The sequence below is a fragment of the Periplaneta americana genome, chromosome 11 (genome assembly GCF_040183065.1).
Source record: "Periplaneta americana isolate PAMFEO1 chromosome 11, P.americana_PAMFEO1_priV1, whole genome shotgun sequence".
Lineage (NCBI taxonomy): Eukaryota > Metazoa > Arthropoda > Insecta > Blattodea > Blattidae > Periplaneta > Periplaneta americana.
Genome location: NC_091127.1, coordinates 162309377 through 162333042, shown reverse-complemented (window position 1 = coordinate 162333042; position 23666 = coordinate 162309377). Strand labels below are relative to the sequence as shown.

Below are 23666 nucleotides of genomic sequence, written 5' to 3'. Positions count from 1 at the left end.
TAAATAAATAAATAAGTAAACAAATAAATAAGTAAATAAATAAATAAGTAAGTAAATAAATAAGTAAGTAAATAAATAAATAAATAAATACATAAATAAATAAATAAATAAATAAATAAGTAAATAAATAAGTAAGTAAATAAATAAATAAGTAAATAAATAAATAAGTAAATAAATAAGTAAATAAATAAATAAATAAATAACTAAATAAGTAACTAAATAAATAAGTAAATAAATAAATATTAAATAAATAAGTAAATAAATAAGTAAGTAAATAAATAAGTAAATAAATAAATAAGTAAATAAATAAATAACTAAATAAGTAAGTAAATAAATAAATAATAAATAAATAAATAAATAAATAAATAAATAAATGACTTTCCACTCTCCAACAGAAACAAACAGCTGACAGAGAGATAACTATAGGGACGACTTATAAATAGGGGTTCTATATTGTAAGATTCTGTAAATTCAGTTTATGTGTGGCATGTAGTTTCATAACAAAATATCTGTGTTTAATAAGATATTCTGTAAAAGCACATTATGAACCCCAGAAGTCGTGTAACTTACTCGTCCTAAAACGCGACTCCTCCAAATAAGAAAGTACGTAGATATGTTCCTTATGTTTAAATGTCGACCACATGTTTCACTTTGAATTTTGAATTTGCACTTTACCAACTCACCGTAGTCCTCGTTCGTGCCTCCGAAAACTGAGCTGAAGCTGTTCTTGCCTCTGTAGTCGAAGTGGTAGTAATAAACAGTGGCGCCCGCCTTGGAATGAAGTTTGACAGCAGAGTCCGTCCCGATGCCCAGCATTACGTCTGTGTACATCTGGTTTAAAAGAGAAGTAACTCATAGAAAAAACAGATGGTACCTAGCCTATATTGTTTCCTGGTATATGATATTTTGAGAATTACGTAGCCTAATAATTATTTCAATCCTGTTACCAAATTATGTACGAATACATGCATTCTTTATTTTCCACCATCGTATTAAACTGCTGATTACCTGTTGGTCTCAACATTAGTTTCATAAAGGTTTAAAATGCTGCAGAGGTAGGCCCTAGATTTTCATGTGAACAAAGTTAAGTACGTCACCATAAAATAAAAAAGAACATTTTCATATATGCATCTTGATTACATAACTTTTTACACTATATCACTTCTCACTTTATAGATCTCTTGGATATGGAACAACAAGTTTTGATGGAGAAATCATTGCAATAAGTGAAAATCTCAGGAATCTTCTATGCCACATCAACAAATTTAGGAATGCAGTTATATTGTCAGACTCCAAAGCTGCTATTCCTACAATAGTCTCTAAACACACACCTTCATCTCAAACAGCAGAAATAACTAAAATGCTGTCTCAATTAATATCACTCAACAAAAGAATTGTATTCCAATGGATACCATCCCATTGTGGAATCCTGGGAAACGAGAATGCGGATGCATTAGCAAAGAAGGGCAGCACTGCTACTTACAGACCTGTTACTAAATCTACGTATTCCTCTCTGAAAAGATTTATTAAATCTACATACTTAGACTTCAACAAACAAAATTTGATAACACAATCCCAAGGGAAAAAATGGAATTCTCTGCATCAAAATCCACAGTTAATTCCCGATTTACCACGAAAATCGTCTGTAGCTGCATTTAGATTGGCAACAGGCCATGATTGTTTGGCCAAACACCTGTATAGAATTGGAATATATCAGTCCCCTAGCTGCCCATTGTGCAACTCAAACCAAGAAATGGATTCGGAACACCTCAAAATCTGTGCTTCAGTGGCTAGTCATGATAATATCTTTGAAAAATATTGGAGTGCAAGAGGTCAAATGACTTTATTGTCAAAAGCCTGGCATTAGAAAACAACAACACTATATCACTTCGGAATATGTATTATATGTCTTTCTCGTGTTAAATATTATCGTACCTGGTTAACATGTTTCGGTCTGTTATTGACATTCTTCAGAACTGGTTGTTGCTGGTCTTGGCGCCTTTTCTTTGTTTTTTCCCTGTGGAGGTGTGTTTGTGTAGTGTAATGTGGAATCAAAGAGTGTGTGAGTGTACATAGGCAGATCATTTCAAACACGTTACAAAGAACACATCACAGCCATAACAAAATTACAAAACACTTCCATATATGCAGAACACATCACAAATGCTAACCACACCTACAGAGACATCAACACAGACATGGAAATTCTACACATCCAACCAAAAATTCAGAAACTAAACACACTAGAACAATACGAAATATACAGACACACAAAAACATACACCAATGAAATTCTCAACACACAACTCAATTTCAGAACACACACACTCTTTGACTCCACATTACACTACACAAACACACCTCCACAGGGAAAAAACAAACAAAAGGCGCCAAGACCAGCAACAACAGTTCTGAAGAAGGTCAATAACAGATCGAAACATGTTAACCAGGTACAGTAATATTTAACATGAGAAATACATATACCGGTAATACATATTCCGAACATTTTCAGTTACGTAATAAGTAATGGTAACAATGCTGTAAATCAGCGCTCCTAGCGATGACTATTGAAATCCTTTACTATGTAATAGAGCAGCGATTGTTTCCTAAATTTGCAATATTGAAAGTCTCGAAGTAGCCATGTTTTGTAAATACAGAAGCTGTTTCTGATTTGTAGTAAACAATACAGCTTTAAAGATACGAACAAAGGTGCTTCATAAGAATCCAAGTTGCAAGAGAAAAACATGCAACTCAGTGCTTTAGGGCATTACAAGAAGCCTGTGGGAGAGAAGTCCTACCATACTGAACTATTGAAAGTTGGGTGGAAGCGAGGCATTGGCTTTCAATCAAGAGTTGACATCGAAGAACTTTAGATTGATCAGTGAGAGAGATATCCAGAAATGCTGCCGCAGATGGAGTCCGCCGTCTTCCAAGAATTTGGCAACGTACTGTTGACACGGCACGAGACTATATATGAAGGTCCACACCTGTGGAGTAACGATCAGCTCGTCTGGCCACGAAACCAGATGGCCCGGGTTCGATTCCCGGTTGGGGCAAGTTACCTGGTTGAGGTTTTTCCGGGGTTTTTCCTCAACCCAATATGAGCAAATGCTGGGTAACTTTCGGTGCTGGACCCCGGACTCATTTCACCGGCATTATCACCTTCACCTCATTCAGAAGCTAAATAACTTAAGATGTTGAAAAAGTCGTAAAATAACCTACTATATATATGAAGTATGTAATGTCAAAAGTAACCTAAATAAATTTAGTGTGAAACAGTAACTACTGTCTTCGCGCTACGAGTTGGCGCGGGGAGTAGATAGGCGGGACGGGGGAACTTTACGCTACACTCTGACCTGAAAACTTAGTCCACTTACTTGGCTACACGGGAACGGAGTCAGACATAAAAAGATTCCGCATCTTCGGTGCTGTCGCTATGACTATCATTATCACATTTTTTTTTAAATTTCTGGAGTATGATCTGTCCATGATAATCGTCTGTTTATGTTCCAGCCGTGTATATTAATTCGAATCTCTCAACAAAGCCATTAGCCCCACCGCCCCCATCCTGATGAACAACAATGAGTGTTCTGGACACATTTACAGTAGTCAAAACTCCCGTAACATTTTTATTGTGCCAGAACTTGGAAAACGTTAAATTGGTAGGCCTATCTATCCGCATTTCGTCCAGATACAAAATCGATTTTTCCACTTTCCTAAGCTTTCTTATTTGCTGTAGATATCTTCATGTATTCTAATTTACAGTGTTTTCCTCAATTTTTTTTTTTTTTTTTTGCTGCACACTTCTTCCACCTGAAATCCTTTTTCTTCAGTATTCGTCTTAATGTTGTCTTTCATTTCAAATTAATTTTCTCTTGTAAAAGGGTAGACGTTTGTTGCAGCTTGGTACTATTTTTTTACTTGTTATTTAACGACACTGTAATAACTACTAGCTTCTTCAGTGTCGATTGAATTGATGATGGTGAGATGGTATTTGGCGAAATGACACCAAGGATTCGCCATAGATTACCTGACATTCGCCTTCCGCTTGGGAAAACCTCAGAAAAAACCCAACCAGGTAGTCAGCGCAAACGGGAATCGAATTCACTCCCGAGCACAACTGCAGATCAGCAGGCAAACGCGCTACCTCCTGAGCTACGCCGGTGGCCCTCTTTCTTTTTCAAATAAAAATTCTCAATTATATCTTTTTTGTCAATCTCCCGTCGAAGTCATCTACATTTGCGTTTCGGTACTCTGGACGTTTACATTTTTTTTCTCCCTCAGGTGTCGACAACGCACTTCCTTCTGTGCAGTCTTTCATTTCATTCCTTATACGCTGTATTGTTCTTGTGGATAGATTAGAGTACTTTTCTACCTTTGCTGTAGGTTTTGTAAGAGGAATGCAAAGGCACTGTTGTTCTTCTTCGCTATAGATTGTCAATCCTTGTTTCCTCTTTGTCGACATATTTACAATAAACAAAAACTGCTATAAACCTAAATAACAGTATACAATAACATAAATTCTATTAACCGTATTATTATCAACACTATTAACATGAAAAGCAAAGGATAACTAAAGCAATACAAGATTTGTGGTATACTGAAAACAATTGTCTTGTTGAAACTAATAAAACACTACAGTAAAAACCCCACTATTATTTTCACAAAGTCGCAAAGACTCATAGACACGTGCAGTAGATGTTTGTGAAACAGGAATATTGCAGTGAACAGCGCGGTGCGCATGCGCGACTGTTTCCCTCCGCCCCGTCTAAGTACTTCAGCTGCCTTCTCCTGGCGTGTCAACAGTATGTTGCCATTACTTTTCGAATGCCCTAGTAGTTTTACTTTACTGATTTTTATGATATTTACGTAAGATAAAAATCGCACCACGCTGAAGGAATGTTTAGCAATACAACGCTGATGAATCCATTCTTGTACTGCGACTTGCTATTTCGCTTGCTATTAGCGCTCTGAGCTATGAAGTGAGAGCCGCTTTTCGTCTGTACTGTTTCACTTCGCTATGGTTACCATGGCAATAAGCCAACACCCCTTGCCTCCCATTGGCTTTGCTCTGGCATGAAACAGTAGACGAACGTGAATCCAGAATACATACGGAATAGCACAGTATTGCGATTGGATAATTTGTTCCGCCCCATTCTGCATTTAACTGCTACGTTGATCATTACAGGGTACTGAGCTATCAGTCAAGAAATAGTTTATAAAATTCCTAAGGAATTATGTGTTAGCTATCAGTCAAGAAATAATTTATAAAATTCCTAAGGAATTATGTGTTAGCTATCAGTCAAGAAATAATTAATAAAATGCGTAATAATTTATGTTTTAGCAATCAGTCAATAAATAATTTGTAAAATGCATAAGAAATTATGTATTAGCTATAAGTCAAGAAATAATTTATAAAATTCTTAAGAAATTATGCATTGCCTATCATTCCAAAAATAATTAGGCTATAAAATTCAGAAGTAATCATCATTACCTTAGCCAAAGCTTTCCGTGTGTCCTTGTTGATGGGTTTGTCTCCAAAATAAAATTCTCGGATCCGTTTGGCAGTCTCTGTCCGTTCTGTTTGTGTCTCCTTGCTCCCGGAAAGAAAGTTATTTACAATAATGTTTTCGAAGTCTTCGTCTAACTTCTTGATCAGAGTTCCTCGTTGATACATCCCTGTTGTAAGAAAGAAAAGAAAGGAAATATCAAAATTATTACGTTATTAAATCAACATTTAAATTATAGTAATATTAAAACGAAAAATAACGCAGGTACATATTCCAATCTGTTATGTTATTAAAAAAAAAAAAAAGAATTTTCAGGCCAATTTTTTAATCATTCTTTCGTTCCCAATATAGTACGAGAAGCTTGACCCTATTATTATTGAAATGCAAGCAAATTAGACGCTATAATAAATAACGCAAGCGGTGAGAGAAAAAGAAAATAGGCCCTACTGAAAATAGGTTTCCTGGATTCTCAGAATTGTTCACGCAATGGGTCTGCTATTGAAAACTGAGTAAGCTAATTTGTACAGAAAATTGGCATTGATCACATCACTTTGAATGCAAAGAGAATTGTCATGATAATAATGTGCTGTTGGAACAGGGATGCAACTCCTGTTTTTGGACTGTTGGGAATGATGTAATGAGTTCGGAAGAATTTTTGGTTCGGCAGACCTTAAAGTTATAAAGTAAAACAGCAATTTGCAACTTATAACCCAAACGAAGTGCTAAATGCCGTTGTTTTCTATTTTACGTCTGTCACCTTTACTGATGATATGGAGCAAAATGCAACTATTGGATGTATAGACACAAAAATTTGGGAGTTGCATAAAGTTCTTTAAGATAAATTAAACGTAATGAAACTTTCTCAAATTCCTTTCCCTCCATTTCTCTGACGGCACCAAATCGTTCACCTCGATTTATTCTGTCCCCATCACTAATACATAGGTCTACTCAATGCCTGTGATGTTATGGTTCTGAGGTCACAAGTCGCAAGAAACAAACAGAAGATACAAACTCAGTCCTTCATGTAAGAAAAATGGAAATTTTTTAACAAAAAAAAAAAAAAAAAAGCCGCCCTATATAAGGGTTAACATATTGGGTGTTCATTTCAAAGTGTGTCATGACGTCACTGTTGTTGGGTCACCGATTTGAAGCGAGTTTCAGCTTATATGTTAGAGAAGTTGCCTATTATTTAAGGCTTTCTTCAATCTGAACTTGATAACGTGTACGGTATAACTTGAACGTCGTAGCAACAGATGGCGGTCTGTACGGTCTGTGTGCTACCATAACCTCTTTCGAACCGTGTTTTGCGCCGGCAAGTCGTACGCAGGGTATTTGTTATCATAGGTTGCGTACGGTAACATTCCACAACACAAATCAAATGCTCCGTGTCCATGTTGACCGTCGAAATTAATGTCAACAAATACGTAAGTAATCGTCTTAACCCTCTCCCCATATCCCGACAGTACGTATTTCCAAACAGTTCACATTCCTGCCAGTACCGGCGTTACCGTACGTATCGGTACCGTACGTACTCTTCAGAATGAACGCCGTACTTCCTAGGCAACTTCCCAGCCTCGTAGGTTATACACCTCTGCGGAAGTGTAGGAAGATTGAATTCTCTAGGCTCATCGGCTAGCCACATGACGGCATACAGCGAGCCATGACACACTTTGAACTGAACACCCAGTAGATCGGCCTACTAATCAATTCATAAAGAATAATCATTAAAAACAATTGTGTGACAATTTGAAAGGAAAACCAACATTAAGATAAATGATACGAAAACATGGGAAGTCATTTACAATAAAAGTTTGTTGGGTACAAATGATTACTAATTACAGCTAAGGATGATTTTAACACATGAGATCCTATGGCATCAATCGTTGCATCAGAAATTTTAAATTGTTTAAGTTGATTTAAAGTTTCTCGTGGGATCGTGCCACGGGCACCGAACATGAGCCCAGAAACTGTCCAATGTGTGATGTCGTATTGTGCTCCGAGATGCTGACAAGAAGGCTTATACTCGTATATGACTTGTTTTTCACGACACACCTCTTGTGGCTGTTGCTCATGCATCTCGAAACGGATTGTGGGATCAAGAATGACACCCTTATCCTTCTGTCGATCAATTATGATGATATCAGCACGTCTAGTAGAGCCATCTGAAGAGACGCAACCAACCTCCTCATAAACCTCATAGGAAGCATTCTGACGGATTGAAGCTGCGATGAGAGAACGAACCGTATTATGTCTGTTGATTCGGAGCAATTCTCCATGATGGCAGAAACCCAAGACGTGAGGCAGCGTTTCTTGCTCGTCGTATCTTCTGCAACGGGTTGAGTCAAGAGTTCTACCAGGGAGAGTACGTACAGGTATTGCCGAGAATGTGGTCGAGTTCTTTAATTTAGTGACTGATCACTATAGACATAATTTTGTTCTGAGCATACTTGCAGCAAGAATGGCGCCGTCCCCTGAAGTGAATCCAGCCATCCAGGGAACGAGATGTTGACGGGCAGTTGACAGAATTGCTTCCAAAGGAGTCGCAGAAATAAACATCTCGTCTCCTTCTCCTACCGCGCTCTCGACCACAGGCCCGAACGGAATATGAAGGCCACCATCCTTGTCCTAAAACAATTGCATGAAGCAACTTAAATTACAATGTTTATTTTTATTAACTCAGTAATATTATTTATATTTTGAATACATTATTTGCCTCTTATACTTTAAACTAAATGGAGCATATTAGTTAGTCCTATGTACCTACTTGTGCTGTACCATATCAGATAATTTGTTAAGAAATTAATTAAACTATTGATTAATTTCAAGGGAAAAATTGTTCTGGGGCCGGGTATCGATCCCGGGACCTCTGGTTGAACGTACCAGCGCTCTACCACTGAGCTACCCGGGAACTCCACCCGACACCGTCTCAACTTTTCCCTTTATATCCACACAACTCGAGTGGGCTGACGAAACGCCAGAGACCCACAACGAGTGCACACAATCTCTGTGTGACTTGGAATTGTGGTTTTCTGTTAACGTACACAGTAACGTATATATTATACAAATCTAGTCTTTCAGGTGAAGCTCCCTGTAAAGCAGATTTGAATAATTTCAAGGGAAAAATTGTTCCGGGGCCGGGTATCGATCCCGGGACCTCTGGTTGAACGTACCAGCGCTCTACCACTGAGCTACCCGGGAACTCCACCCGACACCGTCTCAACTTTTCCCTTTATATCCACACAACTCGAGTGGGCTGACGAAACGCCAGAGACCCACAACGAGTGCACACAATCTCTGTGTGACTTGGAATTGTGGTTTTCTGTTAACGTACACAGTAACGTATATATTATACAAATCTAGTCTTTCAGGTGAAGCTCCCTGTAAAGCAGATTTGAATAATTTCAAGGGAAAAATTGTTCCGGGGCCGGGTATCGATCCCGGGACCTCTGGTTGAACGTACCAGCGCTCTACCACTGAGCTACCCGGGAACTCCACCCGACACCGTCCCAACTTTTCCCTTTATATCCACACAACTCGAGTGGGCTGACGAAACGCCAGAGACCCACAACGAGTGCACACAATCTCTGTGTGACTTGGAATTGTGGTTTTCTGTTAACGTACACAGTAACGTATATATTATACAAATCTAGTCTTTCAGGTGAAGCTCCCTGTAAAGCAGATTTGAATAATTCGTTGTGGGTCTCTGGCGTTTCGTCAGCCCACTCGAGTTGTGTGGATATAAAGGGAAAAGTTGAGACGGTGTCGGGTGGAGTTCCCGGGTAGCTCAGTGGTAGAGCGCTGGTACGTTCAACCAGAGGTCCCGGGATCGATACCCGGCCCCGGAACAATTTTTCCCTTGAAATTATTCAAATCTGCTTTACAGGGAGCTTCACCTGAAAGACTAGATTTGTATAATATATACGTTACTGTGTACGTTAACAGAAAACCACAATTCCAAGTCACACAGAGATTGTGTGCACTCGTTGTGGGTCTCTGGCGTTTCGTCAGCCCACTCGAGTTGTGTGGATATAAAGGGAAAAGTTGAGACGGTGTCGGGTGGAGTTCCCGGGTAGCTCAGTGGTAGAGCGCTGGTACGTTCAACCAGAGGTCCCGGGATCGATACCCGGCCCCGGAACAATTTTTCCCTTGAAATTATTCAAATCTGCTTTACAGGGAGCTTCACCTGAAAGACTAGATTTGTATAAACTATTGATTTTACTAATTATAGAAGACGAAATAACCAGAACCTTACCATAAAACACATCATCTTAGAAAACAGTAAAATAATGTCACTTTATTTATTTATTTATAGTTATTTATTTATTTAAATTATTTAATTTATATATTTATTTTATTTATTTATTTATTTAATATATTTATTTTATTTATTTATTTCATTTATTTATTTTAGTTATTTAATTTACTTAATTAATTTATTTAATTAATTTATTTATTTATTTAATATATTTAATTAATCTATTTTACTTACTTATATATATTTTATTTATTTAATGTATTTAATTAATTTATTTTATTTATTTAGTTAATTTATTTAATTAATCAATTTAATTTATTTATTTTATTTATTTAGTTAATTTATTTAATCCATTTAATATATTTAATTAACTTATTTAATTTATTAAATGTATTTATTAAATTTATTTCATTTATTTATTTAATTTATTTAATTATGTATTCATTTATTTATTTTTTAGTTATTTATTTATCTGTCTGCCTGTCTATTTATTTATTTATTTATTTATTTATTTATTTATTTATTTATTTATACTGGCAGAGTTAAGGTCAAAACACGGAAATTTTACTTGAAGCAAGTAGAGCGATCGGTTTGGAAGTAAATCCCGAAAACACAAAGTATATGATTATGTCTCGTGACCAGAATATTGTACGAAATGGAAATATAAAAATTGGAGATTTATCCTTCGAAGAGGTGGAAAAATTCAAATATCTTGGAGCAACAGTAACAAATATAAATGACACCCGGGAAGAAATTAAACGCAGAATAAATATGGAAAATGCGTGTTATTATTCGGTTGAGAAGCTCTTATCATCCAGTCTGCTGTCCAAAGATCTGAAAGTTAGAATTTATAAAACAGTTATATTACCGGTTCTTCTGTATGGTTGTGAAACTTGGACTCTCACTTTGAGAGAGGAACATAGGTTCAGGGTGTTTGAGAATAAGGTGCTTAGGAAAATATTTGGGGCTAAGCGGGATGAAGTTACAGGAGAATGGAGAAAGTTACACAACACAGAACTGCACGCATTGTATTCTTCACCTGACATAATTAGGAACATTAAATGCAGACGTTTGAGATGGGCAGGGCATGTAGCACGTATGGGCGAATCCAGAAATGCATATAGAGTGTTAGTTGGGAGACCGGAGGGAAAAAGACCTTTAGGGAGGCCGAAACGTAGATGGGAGGATAATATTAAAATGGGTTTGAGGGAGGTGGGGTATGATGATAGAGACTGGATTAATCTTGCACAGGATAGGGACCGCTGGCGGGCTTATGTGAGGGCGGCAATGAACCTTCGGGTTCCTTAAAAGCCATTTGTAAGTAAGTAAGTAAGTAAGAGTTAAGGTCATAGGGCCCCGCTCATGAGCTGTGAGCCGGCTCGGAGAGCGCAAACCTTGTGCAGGCCTGACCTAGGCTATTCGTCGACTGCAACACAAAGCAAGTAAACAGCGAACAACTAAGGTACAGTAGTTCAACGGGGCACGACCCACGCCGTCTTCTATTGTACACAGTAGAGGGACTGTAGAACATAGCGATGGGCGAAGTTGTTCTTTTCCCGGAACAGTTCCGACTGTTTGAGTTCCGGAAAAATACTATGTTCCAAACAACAGTTCCGAAATAACAGTTACAAGTTGAGATGTGTCGGAATCGTTCACTAATGCGAGCTATCTCTTTGACTCTCACTCCATTTGAGGAGTCGTTCAGAGGGCGGTACAGTACCTCCCTCTTCCCCAAGCAGCTCGCACATACGTTGGAGCATTCATCGCTCGGACTTCTCTCAAAATACCTTATAGCCGTGACGACATAGCACACATGCTTCTCAATAGATAATAGATGACCAGGCTTCGAGACTTCGGACCCGATAGAGCAGTTCAGTGGGAAATCCGCATAACGGCGTACTGAGTATAGTGGTAAAGCGTACAGTGGGTGGGGGTACTGTAAAATGAATGCCAACAAATACGCAAAGGAAAACGCTCTGGATTTGAAGGTTCTGACGAATAACTTGGTTTTCATACAAACCTATTTTCAAACTGTGTCTGAAACTATTACACGGTTAGGAAAGTCAGAGCAAGAGATGCCGGAAGCCCTCAAATTAATTTAGAAAACGATGCAGAGAATTAATGAGGCACCAAGTACACCGGTTACTGTACGTGTAACATAAACAGCAAACTAGTGGGCATAGAGTCACCCGAGAATAAAGGAATGTCTCTTAGAGACTGCAATGATGTTAGGTTTTTTCGTCATGTGACGTAGAGCGCAGCTTTTCACAGTACAAATTGTGTTTGGCAGATAACCGAAAAATATTTACGTTTGAGACACTGAAAATGTATCTTGTAGTACATTGCAATTCGGTACTGTAACTGCACTTCCTAAAGACGACCAATAGGATAAATGAAGAAATTAAAATTGCTACATGTTTATTTCCATTATTAACACTGTGTACAATTAAACACAAATGCTTATAAAAGACAGGAGAATAGATGCTTTTCACACGCTTTTGACATTATCATTGTGTAATGTATATTCCCCATACTACCGTACTCTACTCTAAATAGCAACGTTGTTACGTCAACACTTCTCTACCTTTCACTACCTGCAGCGAGTCAACAACCTATAGTACATGCACAGTAAACTTAATGTATCGGGTCCCAAGTCTCGAAGCCTGTAGATGACGTTCCAATGCACATTCGAATCGGTTTGGAAGCTTGCTGTGTATGCGGCAGAAGCTTCAAGCTTCACGTTTAATAGATACACAGCTGTTGAATATGAGGTCGGAATGCAACACTAATTGGTATAGGCCTATAAAGTCATGAAGATAAGGTAACCAACTCAAACATTTAACATGTCATTTAAAACGTGTAGTATGTAATTTTTGTTCTCCGTGTTACCACAGTCTACTATATACAGTCGCGAAGCTCAATATGTAGTAAAAATGCAAACATGGGTAGTTGCCCACCACTAGGATCGCTACTATCGCCTCATCATCGCAGATCTCTCTCCTAGCAGACGACAAAATATGTTACACTTTCGTTGTCGTGTTCTTTTGGAAAAATTAACACCTTCCTTCCATTATTGAAATATTAAATGCATAAAGTTAATTTATTATTTTAATGAAGTATATTAAATTCCACCATAAACTCGAAGATACCTGCAAGAAATAATATAATTTTTGTTTGTGCAAAACGAACTGAAATTTACTATAATCGCTTCACTCATTCAAGATTATAGCGATAATTAACTATGAAACCAATAAATATTAATTTGCATTTCCCTTTACAACAATAATAATGGAAATATGAATTAATGGAGTAACTTACGTGTACCGGTACTTGTTGTGTAGGCTTACGTAGTTAACAAAGTGGGATGAGGTTAAGCAATAATAATCACACCAGAATTGGAAATGAAACGTGATCAATACATTTTATTGTAACAGAATTTTTCTACGTCTCTAGTAAAGCAACAAATAAAAATAACAACAAAATTAACAGCTATAATTAAGAAAAAAGTAGGCCTAAGCAATAATAATCCCACCAGAATTGAAAATAAAACGTGATAAATAAATTTCATTAAAACAAACTTAATTTTTCTACGTCTTTAGCAAAATAACACATAAAAATAATAACAAAATTAATAGCTACAATTAAAAATATATCCTCTGAAAAAAAAAGTAGACCTAACCTTTATTTCTCTGGAAATTTAGCAGCCTAAGTGACAGAACTTTAACCGGTATCTAATGTTCTTTCGGTTAGACTGAAACATTCCATTGTGAAATTTAGGGATATAATGTATTCTAACAGTCACAAAGAACTTGAAATTAACAGTTTTGTTTCTGCACAGCATTCTTGTGGAAACCCAGGAACCTTTCTGAATCTTTCGGAAACCGGAAAAACGATAACTCTGGCCTCTTCCTCTTACTGTTACAATTTATAGCACTACAAACGTCTCCTCCTTGTCCCATATTATTATTCCAATTATTATATTTTAGCCATTAACATTTTCATTATAACCAATAACGAACATTTCACAAGCATCAATGTGAAATACGCAACGAGCTAGCACTCGATAGAAATACGACACAGTTCAAAGTCGACCATGGACACTCTATTGTTTCTAGTTGCTAACCGCTTGGAGCGCTTTATGACGAGATTTGCAAAAAAACGCCTCAAGTTTCGCGACTGTATATAGTAGACTGTGGTGTTACGTAAAAAAACGAAAATCGTTAATTTTTATTTTTAATTTTCTTAATACTTATAATAATAATTACATTACAATTTCTTTAATGAAAATATATAACTACTGTATCCTATTTATACATTAGCAGTAGTGAAGTAAAATGTTAGAAACGCATATGTACCAGTGTAATAATTTAAACTCCGCATCCCACCTCGCTCTGTGTCATTACTAGGCTTCGAGACTTCGGACCCGATAGAGCAGTTCAGTGGGAAATCCGCATAACGGTGTACTGAGTATAGTGGTAAAGCGTACAGTGGGTGGGGGTACTGTAGAATGAATGCCAACAAATACGCAAAGGAAAACGCTCTGGATTTGAAGGTTCTGACGAATAATTTGGTTTTCATACAAACTGTGTCTGAAACTATTACACGGTTAGAAAAGTAAGAGTAAGAGATGCCGGAAGCCCTCAAATTAATTTAGAAAATGATGCAGAGAATTAATGAGACATCCAGTACACCGGTTACTGAACGTGTAAAACAGAAGTGGAAATCAATTTTATGTAAAAATAACGGATGGAGCATGTGTAATATAAACAGCAAATTTGTGGACATAGAGTCACCCGAGAATAAAGGACTGTCTCTTAGAGACTGCAATGATGTTAAGTTTCTTCGTTTTGCTCCCATCACGTCATGCGACGTAGAGCGCAGCTTTTCACAGTACAAACTTTGGCAGATAACCGAAAAAGATTTACGTTTGAGACACTGAAAATGTATCTTGTAGTACATTGCAATTCGGTACTGTAACTGCACTTCCTAAAGACGACCAATAGAATAAATGAAGAAATTAAAATTGCTACATGTTTATTTCCACCATTAACACTGTGTATAATTAAACACAAATGCTTATAAAAGACAGGAGAATAAATGCTTTTCACATTATTTTGACATTGTCATTGTGTAATGTATTTTTACTTTCAGAATGTCCATATATGTGCGTTTCCCCATACTACCGTACTCTACTCTAAATAGCAACGTTGTTCCCTCAACACATCTCTACTTTTCGCTACCTGCAGCGAGTCAACAAGCTATAGTACAAGCACAGTAAACTTATTGTATCGGGTCGAAAGTCTCGAAGCCTGGTCATTACTTATGATCACACTACAAGAATTTCAATTTCCACGCTTCCTCATCCATCCACGTGAGAGTTCCAAGTTCCAACTTGTTCCAAGTACAACATAAAGAACAACGAGAACAGTGTAGCCAGAGCTGTCGTGGTTCCGACTGTTCTCTGTTGTCTCGGAGTGGAACATGATTTGCGCAACGCAGTACTCCAGGCCGCCACAGCTGGACAAGTGAGCAGATCGGAGTCGAAACAGTGTTATTTCGGAACAGTAGGTTCCGACCTACTGTTCATTTTTGCAACAGTTCCGAGACCGAAACAGTTCCAAATTAACTGTTGTGTTATTTTTTACCCATCTCTACTAGAACACATTAATCTGAAATCATTTGCCTCTCTCCAATCGGGCAACAAGTTTCGCTCCCTGATTATAACATAATACTCACTATAAGTGGTGGAGTACTTCTGATGATCTTCTCGGCATCGACGTTCCTGAGGCAGGAAATCAACTCAGAACTGGGTTGAGTGGGGCAGCCCATCTCTGCTGCGAGTTTTTCTCTGTTTTCCTTGTGTGTGCTGGCAGCAGTGAGTGCCCACATGCAGGTGGCGGTGCCACTCTCAGATATACCGCGGTGAAACAAACCTGAGAAAAAGTTTCTAAAGTTGATAAGTCTGTAAATCCCATCCATGACAAAAAATAAGTTCATTATTTATGAATAAATATGGGAAATTCCTGTTATTATTCGGTTGAGAAGCTTTTATCATCCAGTCTGCTGTCAAAAAAGTCTGAAAGTTAGAATTTATAAAACAATTATATTACCGGTTGTTCTTTATGGTTGTGAAACTTGGACTCTCACTTTGAGAGAGGAACCTAGGTTAAGGGTGTTTGAGAATAAGGTGCTTAGGGAAATATTTGTGGCTAAAAGGGATGAAGTTACAGGAGAATGGAGAAAGTTACACAACACAGAACTGCACGCATTGTATTCTTCACCTGACATAATTAGGAACATTAAATCCAGACGTTTGAGACGGGCAGGGCATGTAGCACGTATGGGCGAATCCAGAAATGCATATAGAGTGTTAGTTGGGAGGCCGGAGGGAAAAAGACCTTTGGGAAGGCCGAAACGTAGATGGGAAGATAATATTAAAATGGATTTGAGGGAGGTGGGATATGATGATAGAGACTGGATTAATCTTGCTCAGGATAGGGACCGATGGTGGGCTTATGTGAGGGCGGCAATGAACCTCCGGGTTCCTTAAAGGCCAGTAAGTAAGTAAGTACGTAAGTAAGTATTTATGTATTGCGGGCTTCAAAGTACTGCCTAATTATGCTAAAGCTTTGAAGGACCAAGAGAAAAGTTTCATATCAGAATTACCAAAATTCTAATGATTCTGAATATCAAAAATGCTTTGTTAACAAGTTGCCGATAGAGTATTAATTGTGGTATCTAAACTAAGCCTATACAGGGTGAACTGCAAGAAAAGACATTATTTTTAGGGGGTTATTCTTTGAATTATTTCAAACAAAAAATAATAATAAAATTTTGCTCTTTTTTTTCATTTTTTTTTTTTCGAGACAGAAATTGTTTTATATGCAACATTCCATAACGTATTTTTAGGAAAGCCATTGATTTAATTCCCAATATGCTCAGTCAATTTAAGATTGCAGTGTATTATAATAATACTAGCCGGCTCAGGTTCGATTCCCAGAAGGGTCAGAAATTTTCTTGTAGGAGAGATGGCGGTGCACAACTTCTAATCACTAAATTGTGCACTAATATGCCTGGGTTAAATCCTAAATCTCTCCGCAGTGCATATGAAGGGAAGGCACATGTCACTGTTGATAGTGATTCGTCCGTCGGGTGGGGACGTTAAGCCTGGCGGTTCCCTTGGTGCTATTCGATAGGAGTAGGCTACGTGCCGACACCGGGTTTCCCCTTCTCCCTTCCTCATCTTCATCATCATCCTCACCCATTCCCTACACTACACTTGCACGAATACTTAATATACACTCACCCTAGTACACGACATAACTCTTCACAGATAGACATCATGCATAACGTGGCCCGCCAAAGTGGTGTGCAATTTGAAAATGGGTCACAGTCCTGCCATCTATCTGCAGTTTGCCGAACCCGAATCACGCAAAGTGAAGTTGCTAGCCATTAGACACACACAAACACAAACTCACACGGTAATACATTATAGAAATAATTTTAGTTTTGTCTTTTAAATGTGTAAAAATCTGATCCGAACAAATGTAAAATTTGGAATTCCTTTTCAGAGCGAAAAGTTAAAATTGTTCAGATTAAATTAATTTCTGCAGGTTTTAGAAAAACTAAAATTCTTACAATAATGTATAGTCATAATGCATTGTCCTCTTAAATTGACTGAGCATATTCGGAATTAAATCAATGACTTTCCCAAAACACGCTATGAAATGTTTCATATAAAACAACTTTCTTTTTGAAAGCATTGCCTCCTGAAATTCATGACCTTACTTACTCTTCATCGTATATAACCGGTAGTAAAAAATTGTGCTTCATTTATGTTACAGGAAAATGACAAGAGCTTTGATATCAGTTATCACATTCCGATGTGAACAAAGTTGGCATTATTTCTTCGAAATGTTTTATTCTTCCTTTTCTTTCATTCAATGTTTTTTTGTCAACAATCGCCCTTGAGAGGCCAAAGAGCTATACACTAACCATCTTTTATATGGCCTTGGCGACTGCTTCTCTTCTCATGGTTTATTTTTCGTTGCTATCTGTATCTATCAGGTTTTCAGAAAACCTCTTTTTTTTTATTCGTTTCTGCTCTTGTTTCAACCGAGAATGTAATGGCAGTACAAAATATATTTCAATTGTTCGGACGTGTTTACGTCAAGATTACATTTAATCTTTTTATTATGTTCTCTCACACATAAACAGACTGAAGGACTTCCTTCCATTCATTTGGGTTCGAACCTTATTTTCGTAAAATATCGTCTGAAGGATTTCAATATCCTAAGTAATTAAATAATGCGATTACCAACTCGACTGTATAATTCTGAATTAATATTTCTGCAATGCTCGGGAAAAGTGACACAAGTCAGTTTCTACAAACCTTTTTTGATAATTTATTGACAACTTACGGAACATCTGCTCGCTTGGAAAAAGAGACATAAGTATTTCTCCCATTACAATAATTCATATACAGTTTCCATTCTACGCTCTTATTTACCTATTTATGTTCTGCGTACTGTGTACTTAGCTCTGATTCAATCAATAATTCAGTATGGTATATTAGGTTGGGGAGGAATGGCAAAATCGACTCTCCATCCTTTAAATTTGCTCCAAAAAACAATTATCAAAATTTGTCTATATAAACCTTTCGATTACCCAACAAAATTAATTTTTCAGGAATTTAGTGTATCAAATCTAGAACAAATTTATAAACAAAAATTGCGGATTTACTTCCATAAAAATCACAATAAATTTAAATTTGATCCTCATGAATACCATACGAGACAAAACTACAGTTTCTTTCTAAATACTCCCAAATGCCACACAACTGCTGGATTAAAACACAGCAGAAATTTTGGAAACAAAATATATAATGCATTAATTAGAGCTTACCCTGAGCTAAGTACACTTAACACACATTGATTTAAGAAACAAATCGGATTAATTATTTAATTGTTTAAGCTAATTGAGTTAAAAATTGACACTCTAATATTTACGTACTTTGTACTTGTAAGAAAACTTTTTCCATAATTCATTCCCTCAAACACTTAACCAATGTTTTACCTCTCAGCCTTAAAAAGAACCTGATCCAAACTTTAGTGATGCCCCACTTCGATTATTGCGATTCTTTATTCACGAATCTAAATACTGATCTTGCCCTTGGACTACAGCGTGTTCACAATATCTGCGTTCGTTTCGTTTGTAACATTAGAAAATTCGATCATGTAACACCGTCACTAGAATTGTTGTCTTGGAGTCCACTTAAAGAAAGAAGATCCTTCAACTCTCTCTTATTACTATTTAAAATCATCCACACCTCCACACCCTCTTACCTAGCATCTCGTTTTGTTTACCTTTCACTACCTCGAACCCGGAACATGTACCTTCTCTCTATTCCTCTGCACAGAACATCCTTCTACTCATCATCTTTCAGCATATTTATTCCACGCCTCTGGAATTCTCTCCCTGACCACGTCAGAGACTGTCGGACAATATCAAAATTCAAATTTAAATTAAAAAATCACATTCTAGTTCGTGGAATTGTTTGTTGAACACATGTCAGGTTGCGCAACTTCACCTTAACCCATGACATATAGTAAATATTGTAACTATGATGTTGTAAAATTGAAAATTAACATGTAATTTATTATTATTATTATTATTATTATTATTATTATTATTACCACTACTACTACTAATACTATTATTATTATTATTATTATTATTAGTATTATTACCACTACTACTACTAATACTACTATTATTATTATTATTATTATTATTACCACTACTACTACTAATACTATTATTATTATTATTACCACTACTACTACTAATACTATTATTATTATTATTATTATTATTATTATTATTACCACTACTACTACTAATACTATTATTATTATTATTATTATTATTATTATTACCACTACTACTACTAATACTATTATTATTATTATTATTATTATTATTATTATTACCACTACTACTACTAATACTATTATTATTATTATTATTATTATTATTATTATTACCACTACTACTACTAATACTATTATTATTATTATTATTATTATTATTATTATTACCACTACTACTACTAATACTATTATTATTATTATTATTACCACTACTACTACTAATACTATTATTATTATTATTATTATTATTATTATTATTATTATTATTATTGTCAGTTATCAATATCATCATTGCTATCTCTGTTTTCTTTCTTTTCGTTGTATTAGCTCGATGAGAGCTCTATAATGTACTTTTGACTCTGTTGACCCTCTACAGGGCTTTAACTTAATTTGTATCATTTTCTCAGTGTTTTTATTTCTTTTTTGTATTTATATGTGCTATCTGGTAGGATGGAAGAGAAGGCCTTATGGCCTTAATCCTGTCAGATTAAATAAATAATAATAATTATTATTTTCTATTTTTTATAGACCCTATTATTACATGATGCATGTATTTTACCACTTATTAATGTTATTGTGCTCAATGAACTCTCTTAATTTTGTGATATATTTTGTATAACTGATCTGAACTGCGCCCGAGCACGAGCTTCTGCTCTTTAGGGCTGCAATGCCTAATGTAGCTCAAGTGTACAAAACAAAAACAAAAAACAAAAAAACAAAAAAAAAAACAAAAACCAAAAAACAAAAACAAAAACAAAACAAATAAATAAACGAGCACGTTATTGACGTAACCTCTGGAGGATCATGGTTTTCCTAGTGTTAAAAACAGAGTATGTATTCCCATTAAGTTCTGTCGCATCTTGCCCTGGTGATTAATATGTGATTAACTCCTCTTGTCGTGAGCATGCCAATACTAACACGGATTGTAATGTACTCAACTCGTCCTATCATGAAGCTATACATCAGCCACATGCTTAAGCAATGAAATATTAAAATATTCGACCTTTTGTTTTCTTACAGATATCATAAGAACAACTGAAATATGGAAAGAAAAAATCTGTGCTGAGGGCCTATCAGACATTCATCGACACGTAGAATATATCACCCTGAATGAAATTATTGTTGTATTGTATTGTATTTATTAACATTCCATGGTATTCATACATTGCTTACAGCTAGAATATGGAACAAATCAAAAAACTTAATACTATTACAAAGTCTTAATTTATAGTCACAGTCTAGATCAAATATATACAGAAGAGATTTAAAATATAGTCTACTAGTACAACACAAAGTTTTAGTATCAATTTCATTAAGTGTCATTGAATGTCATGAATTCACCTACAGAATAGAAGGCGTGAGAAATTAGGTACTTCTTTAATTCAGCCCTAAATAATCTTATGTTTTGAGTTTCATTTTTTATATCCATAGGGAGGCTATTAAAAATGTTTACTGCCATATAACGCACTCCTTTTTGATAGCATGATAGACTTGCCGATGGAGTATGAAAGTCATTTTCTTTTTACGTGTATTTATGCTATGAACTGTTGAGTTAGTTACAAAGTTTTCACGATTACATACGAGGAAGATTATTAATGAAAAGGTATACTCACAAGCCATGGGCATTATTTGTAGTTTTTTGAAAATAGTCCTGCATGATTTCCTAGATTTGGCACCTACTATTATTCTAATTACTCTTTTTTGTAATAGAAATATACTGTTACTATCTGTGGAATTTCCCCAGAATATTATTCCAAAACTCATTACCGAGTGGAAGTATGCAAAGTATATTGATTTTAAGGTATTGATATTTACTATCTTTTGCTTAGATCTAATAGCAAAACAAGCTGAATTTAGTTTGGGGGTAATTTCTTGAATATGATTTTTCCAATTGAATACATTATCGATTTTTAAGCCAAGAAATTTGGTTGTTGTTGTTTCTAATAGTGATCTATTGTTAATTATTGCGCTATTGTGTTGGTTTGACTTAAAGATGCCGAATGCTGGCGAGATTTCTCATCTAGTTGTAACTTCTAGAACTGCTCCACCACACATTCAAGGAAGTCTATATCAATTTAAACATCGAGGTTCTCTTGAGAGGAAAAGACAACCTAAGTGCGACGCTAACAACAGATTTTCTTCTAGGGTCGATGTTCAAAGTTTATAGGAGGACAAAAAGACGCAGAGTGATAATGACTTTGTTCTAGTGTGAAGGTCCGAGGAGGCAATACTTCCGTGCTTCCTTTGTGTAGTCTACACCAGGGCTTGCCAAACTACGGCCCGCGAACTACTTTTGCTCGGCCCATTTACTAACTGGAAATAAAATAAAAGTCAATAAAAGAAGATTAATTTATTCACGAATTTCGATCGATGAAATCAAATCAGAGGCCCAGATTCTTAAACAAATTGCTCGTATACTATGGTAACAATTATGTTGCTACAATATAGGCTACTGGTTGCAAGCGTTCAGCCGCCAGACGACCTTCGGTTGTCCAGCCCAAGCGCGAAATGTGGCAACAGAGCAGCCAGAGATTGCACCGGTGTAAGCTGACAACAGCGACTTCTTTCGGTACACGCCCACACATAATAGAAATGTGAAGTGGTAAATACAGGGACATCATTTTATTTTTACTTCAACTTTTATTGTACCTGAGTTTTTGAATGTATTTCACTCCCACCCCTTCTACTAACGAAGTTCCAACTGTCCTCAGAACCAACGCCGCAGTACTGACTTAGTGATTATAGTACGTTTCAGAAATATGTTCGCGTTTTCTAGTGACGAAAACTTCCAATATTGAATCATATTTTCGCACAGGTACTGTCGTCCGTTTGCCTAGGTCGCATCCCGATTTCCCTCGCCAGCTTCTGCTCGCTCCACTGTAAAGACTAGTGGCTGGGCTTTCTTAGCTCTTTTCTGAAAACATTAATTTCTGTTAGGAATTAGTTGGACGTCTACGTAATATTGTGCAACTGTTTAAAATAACTTAAATAAAAGGGCCTCGTTAAGTAATTAACTATCACGTGATTCCCCTCCTTTCTACGATCCTGCGACATAACCACTTGGACGGACAGTAGATAGCATGTCTGAGTAATTTTATCTGTGCGGGTCGGGCAGAAGTGAAGAATAAATTTACAGTACGTAGGGTACTCTTTTATAGAGTAGGTACAGAATTATTTCAACATGAGCTACTAAGTATGAAGGACGAAACTGGTAATTAGAATTAGATGCAATAGTCTATAGTGCGATAATAGGTACAAAATAACTGAAGCTTATTTCGAAATAAACGGCCACCATTTTCAAAAATGTGTTTAAATATCCATATTATTATTATTTTTAATTTTAACTTCATTCTCTATATCGTACGCTAATGTGTTGTAGACAGTACAATATACACTGCATAATGAATACGTTCGCATGGATAACTCAGTTCGTGAGTAAAAACACTTATTGTTAATACAGTACTGTATTTTGATTAAACAAAACCTAATGAAAATTATCACACTCATAATCGCGATATTTCCTACTTTACGTAAATGGATGAACTACTTTTATTCCCCCCTGTACCTAGTAAAGTGATTTGTTTGTATTTTACGCCAGTATCTTCGAACTCCAGTCGTGGATGGGAATAGCAAACGGTGTTTCCGGGTCTCAGTCATTAATCCAAAGGTATAGCCAGGTTAATATTGAAAATGTTAGTAAAAATAAAATGATGTCCCTGTATTATCCAGTTAAGAATAGTATTAGCATTCTGAGTTAATCCACAAGCATTTACTAGTAGTTCTTACAGCGTAACTTAACTTTAATTATGGCTGGGGAAGAAAAAAAAAAGATAAAATGGACAGTGAATGTTCTGTGTTTAAACAACAATGGAGTTTGGACTATTTTATGATTAAAACTGAAAATAAAGTAATTATGCCTGATTTGTAACGAATCAGTTGCTGTCTTTAAAGAAATCAAACATTTTTTTA

The 23666-nt window shown here is 36.1% G+C and overlaps 1 protein-coding gene across 2 annotated transcripts in view; it reads right to left on the bottom strand.

Annotated features, from left to right (window-relative positions):
- The window catches only part of LOC138709533 (esterase E4-like), a 124527-nt gene that overhangs the window by 81992 nt on the left and 18869 nt on the right, over positions 1-23666 (bottom strand). Inside the window, exons 5-8 of one of the 2 annotated variants that reach the window (XM_069840360.1) lie at positions 15502-15698; positions 7958-8135; positions 5495-5679; positions 684-831 (exon numbers count right to left, since the gene is read on the bottom strand). The exons of the other annotated variant lie outside the window; for it this stretch is intronic. Of the exons in view, the coding sequence (XP_069696461.1) occupies positions 684-831; positions 5495-5679; positions 7958-8135; positions 15502-15698 (708 nt within the window). The remainder of the gene's footprint in view (positions 1-683; positions 832-5494; positions 5680-7957; positions 8136-15501; positions 15699-23666) is intronic. 2 annotated transcript variants of the gene reach the window in all.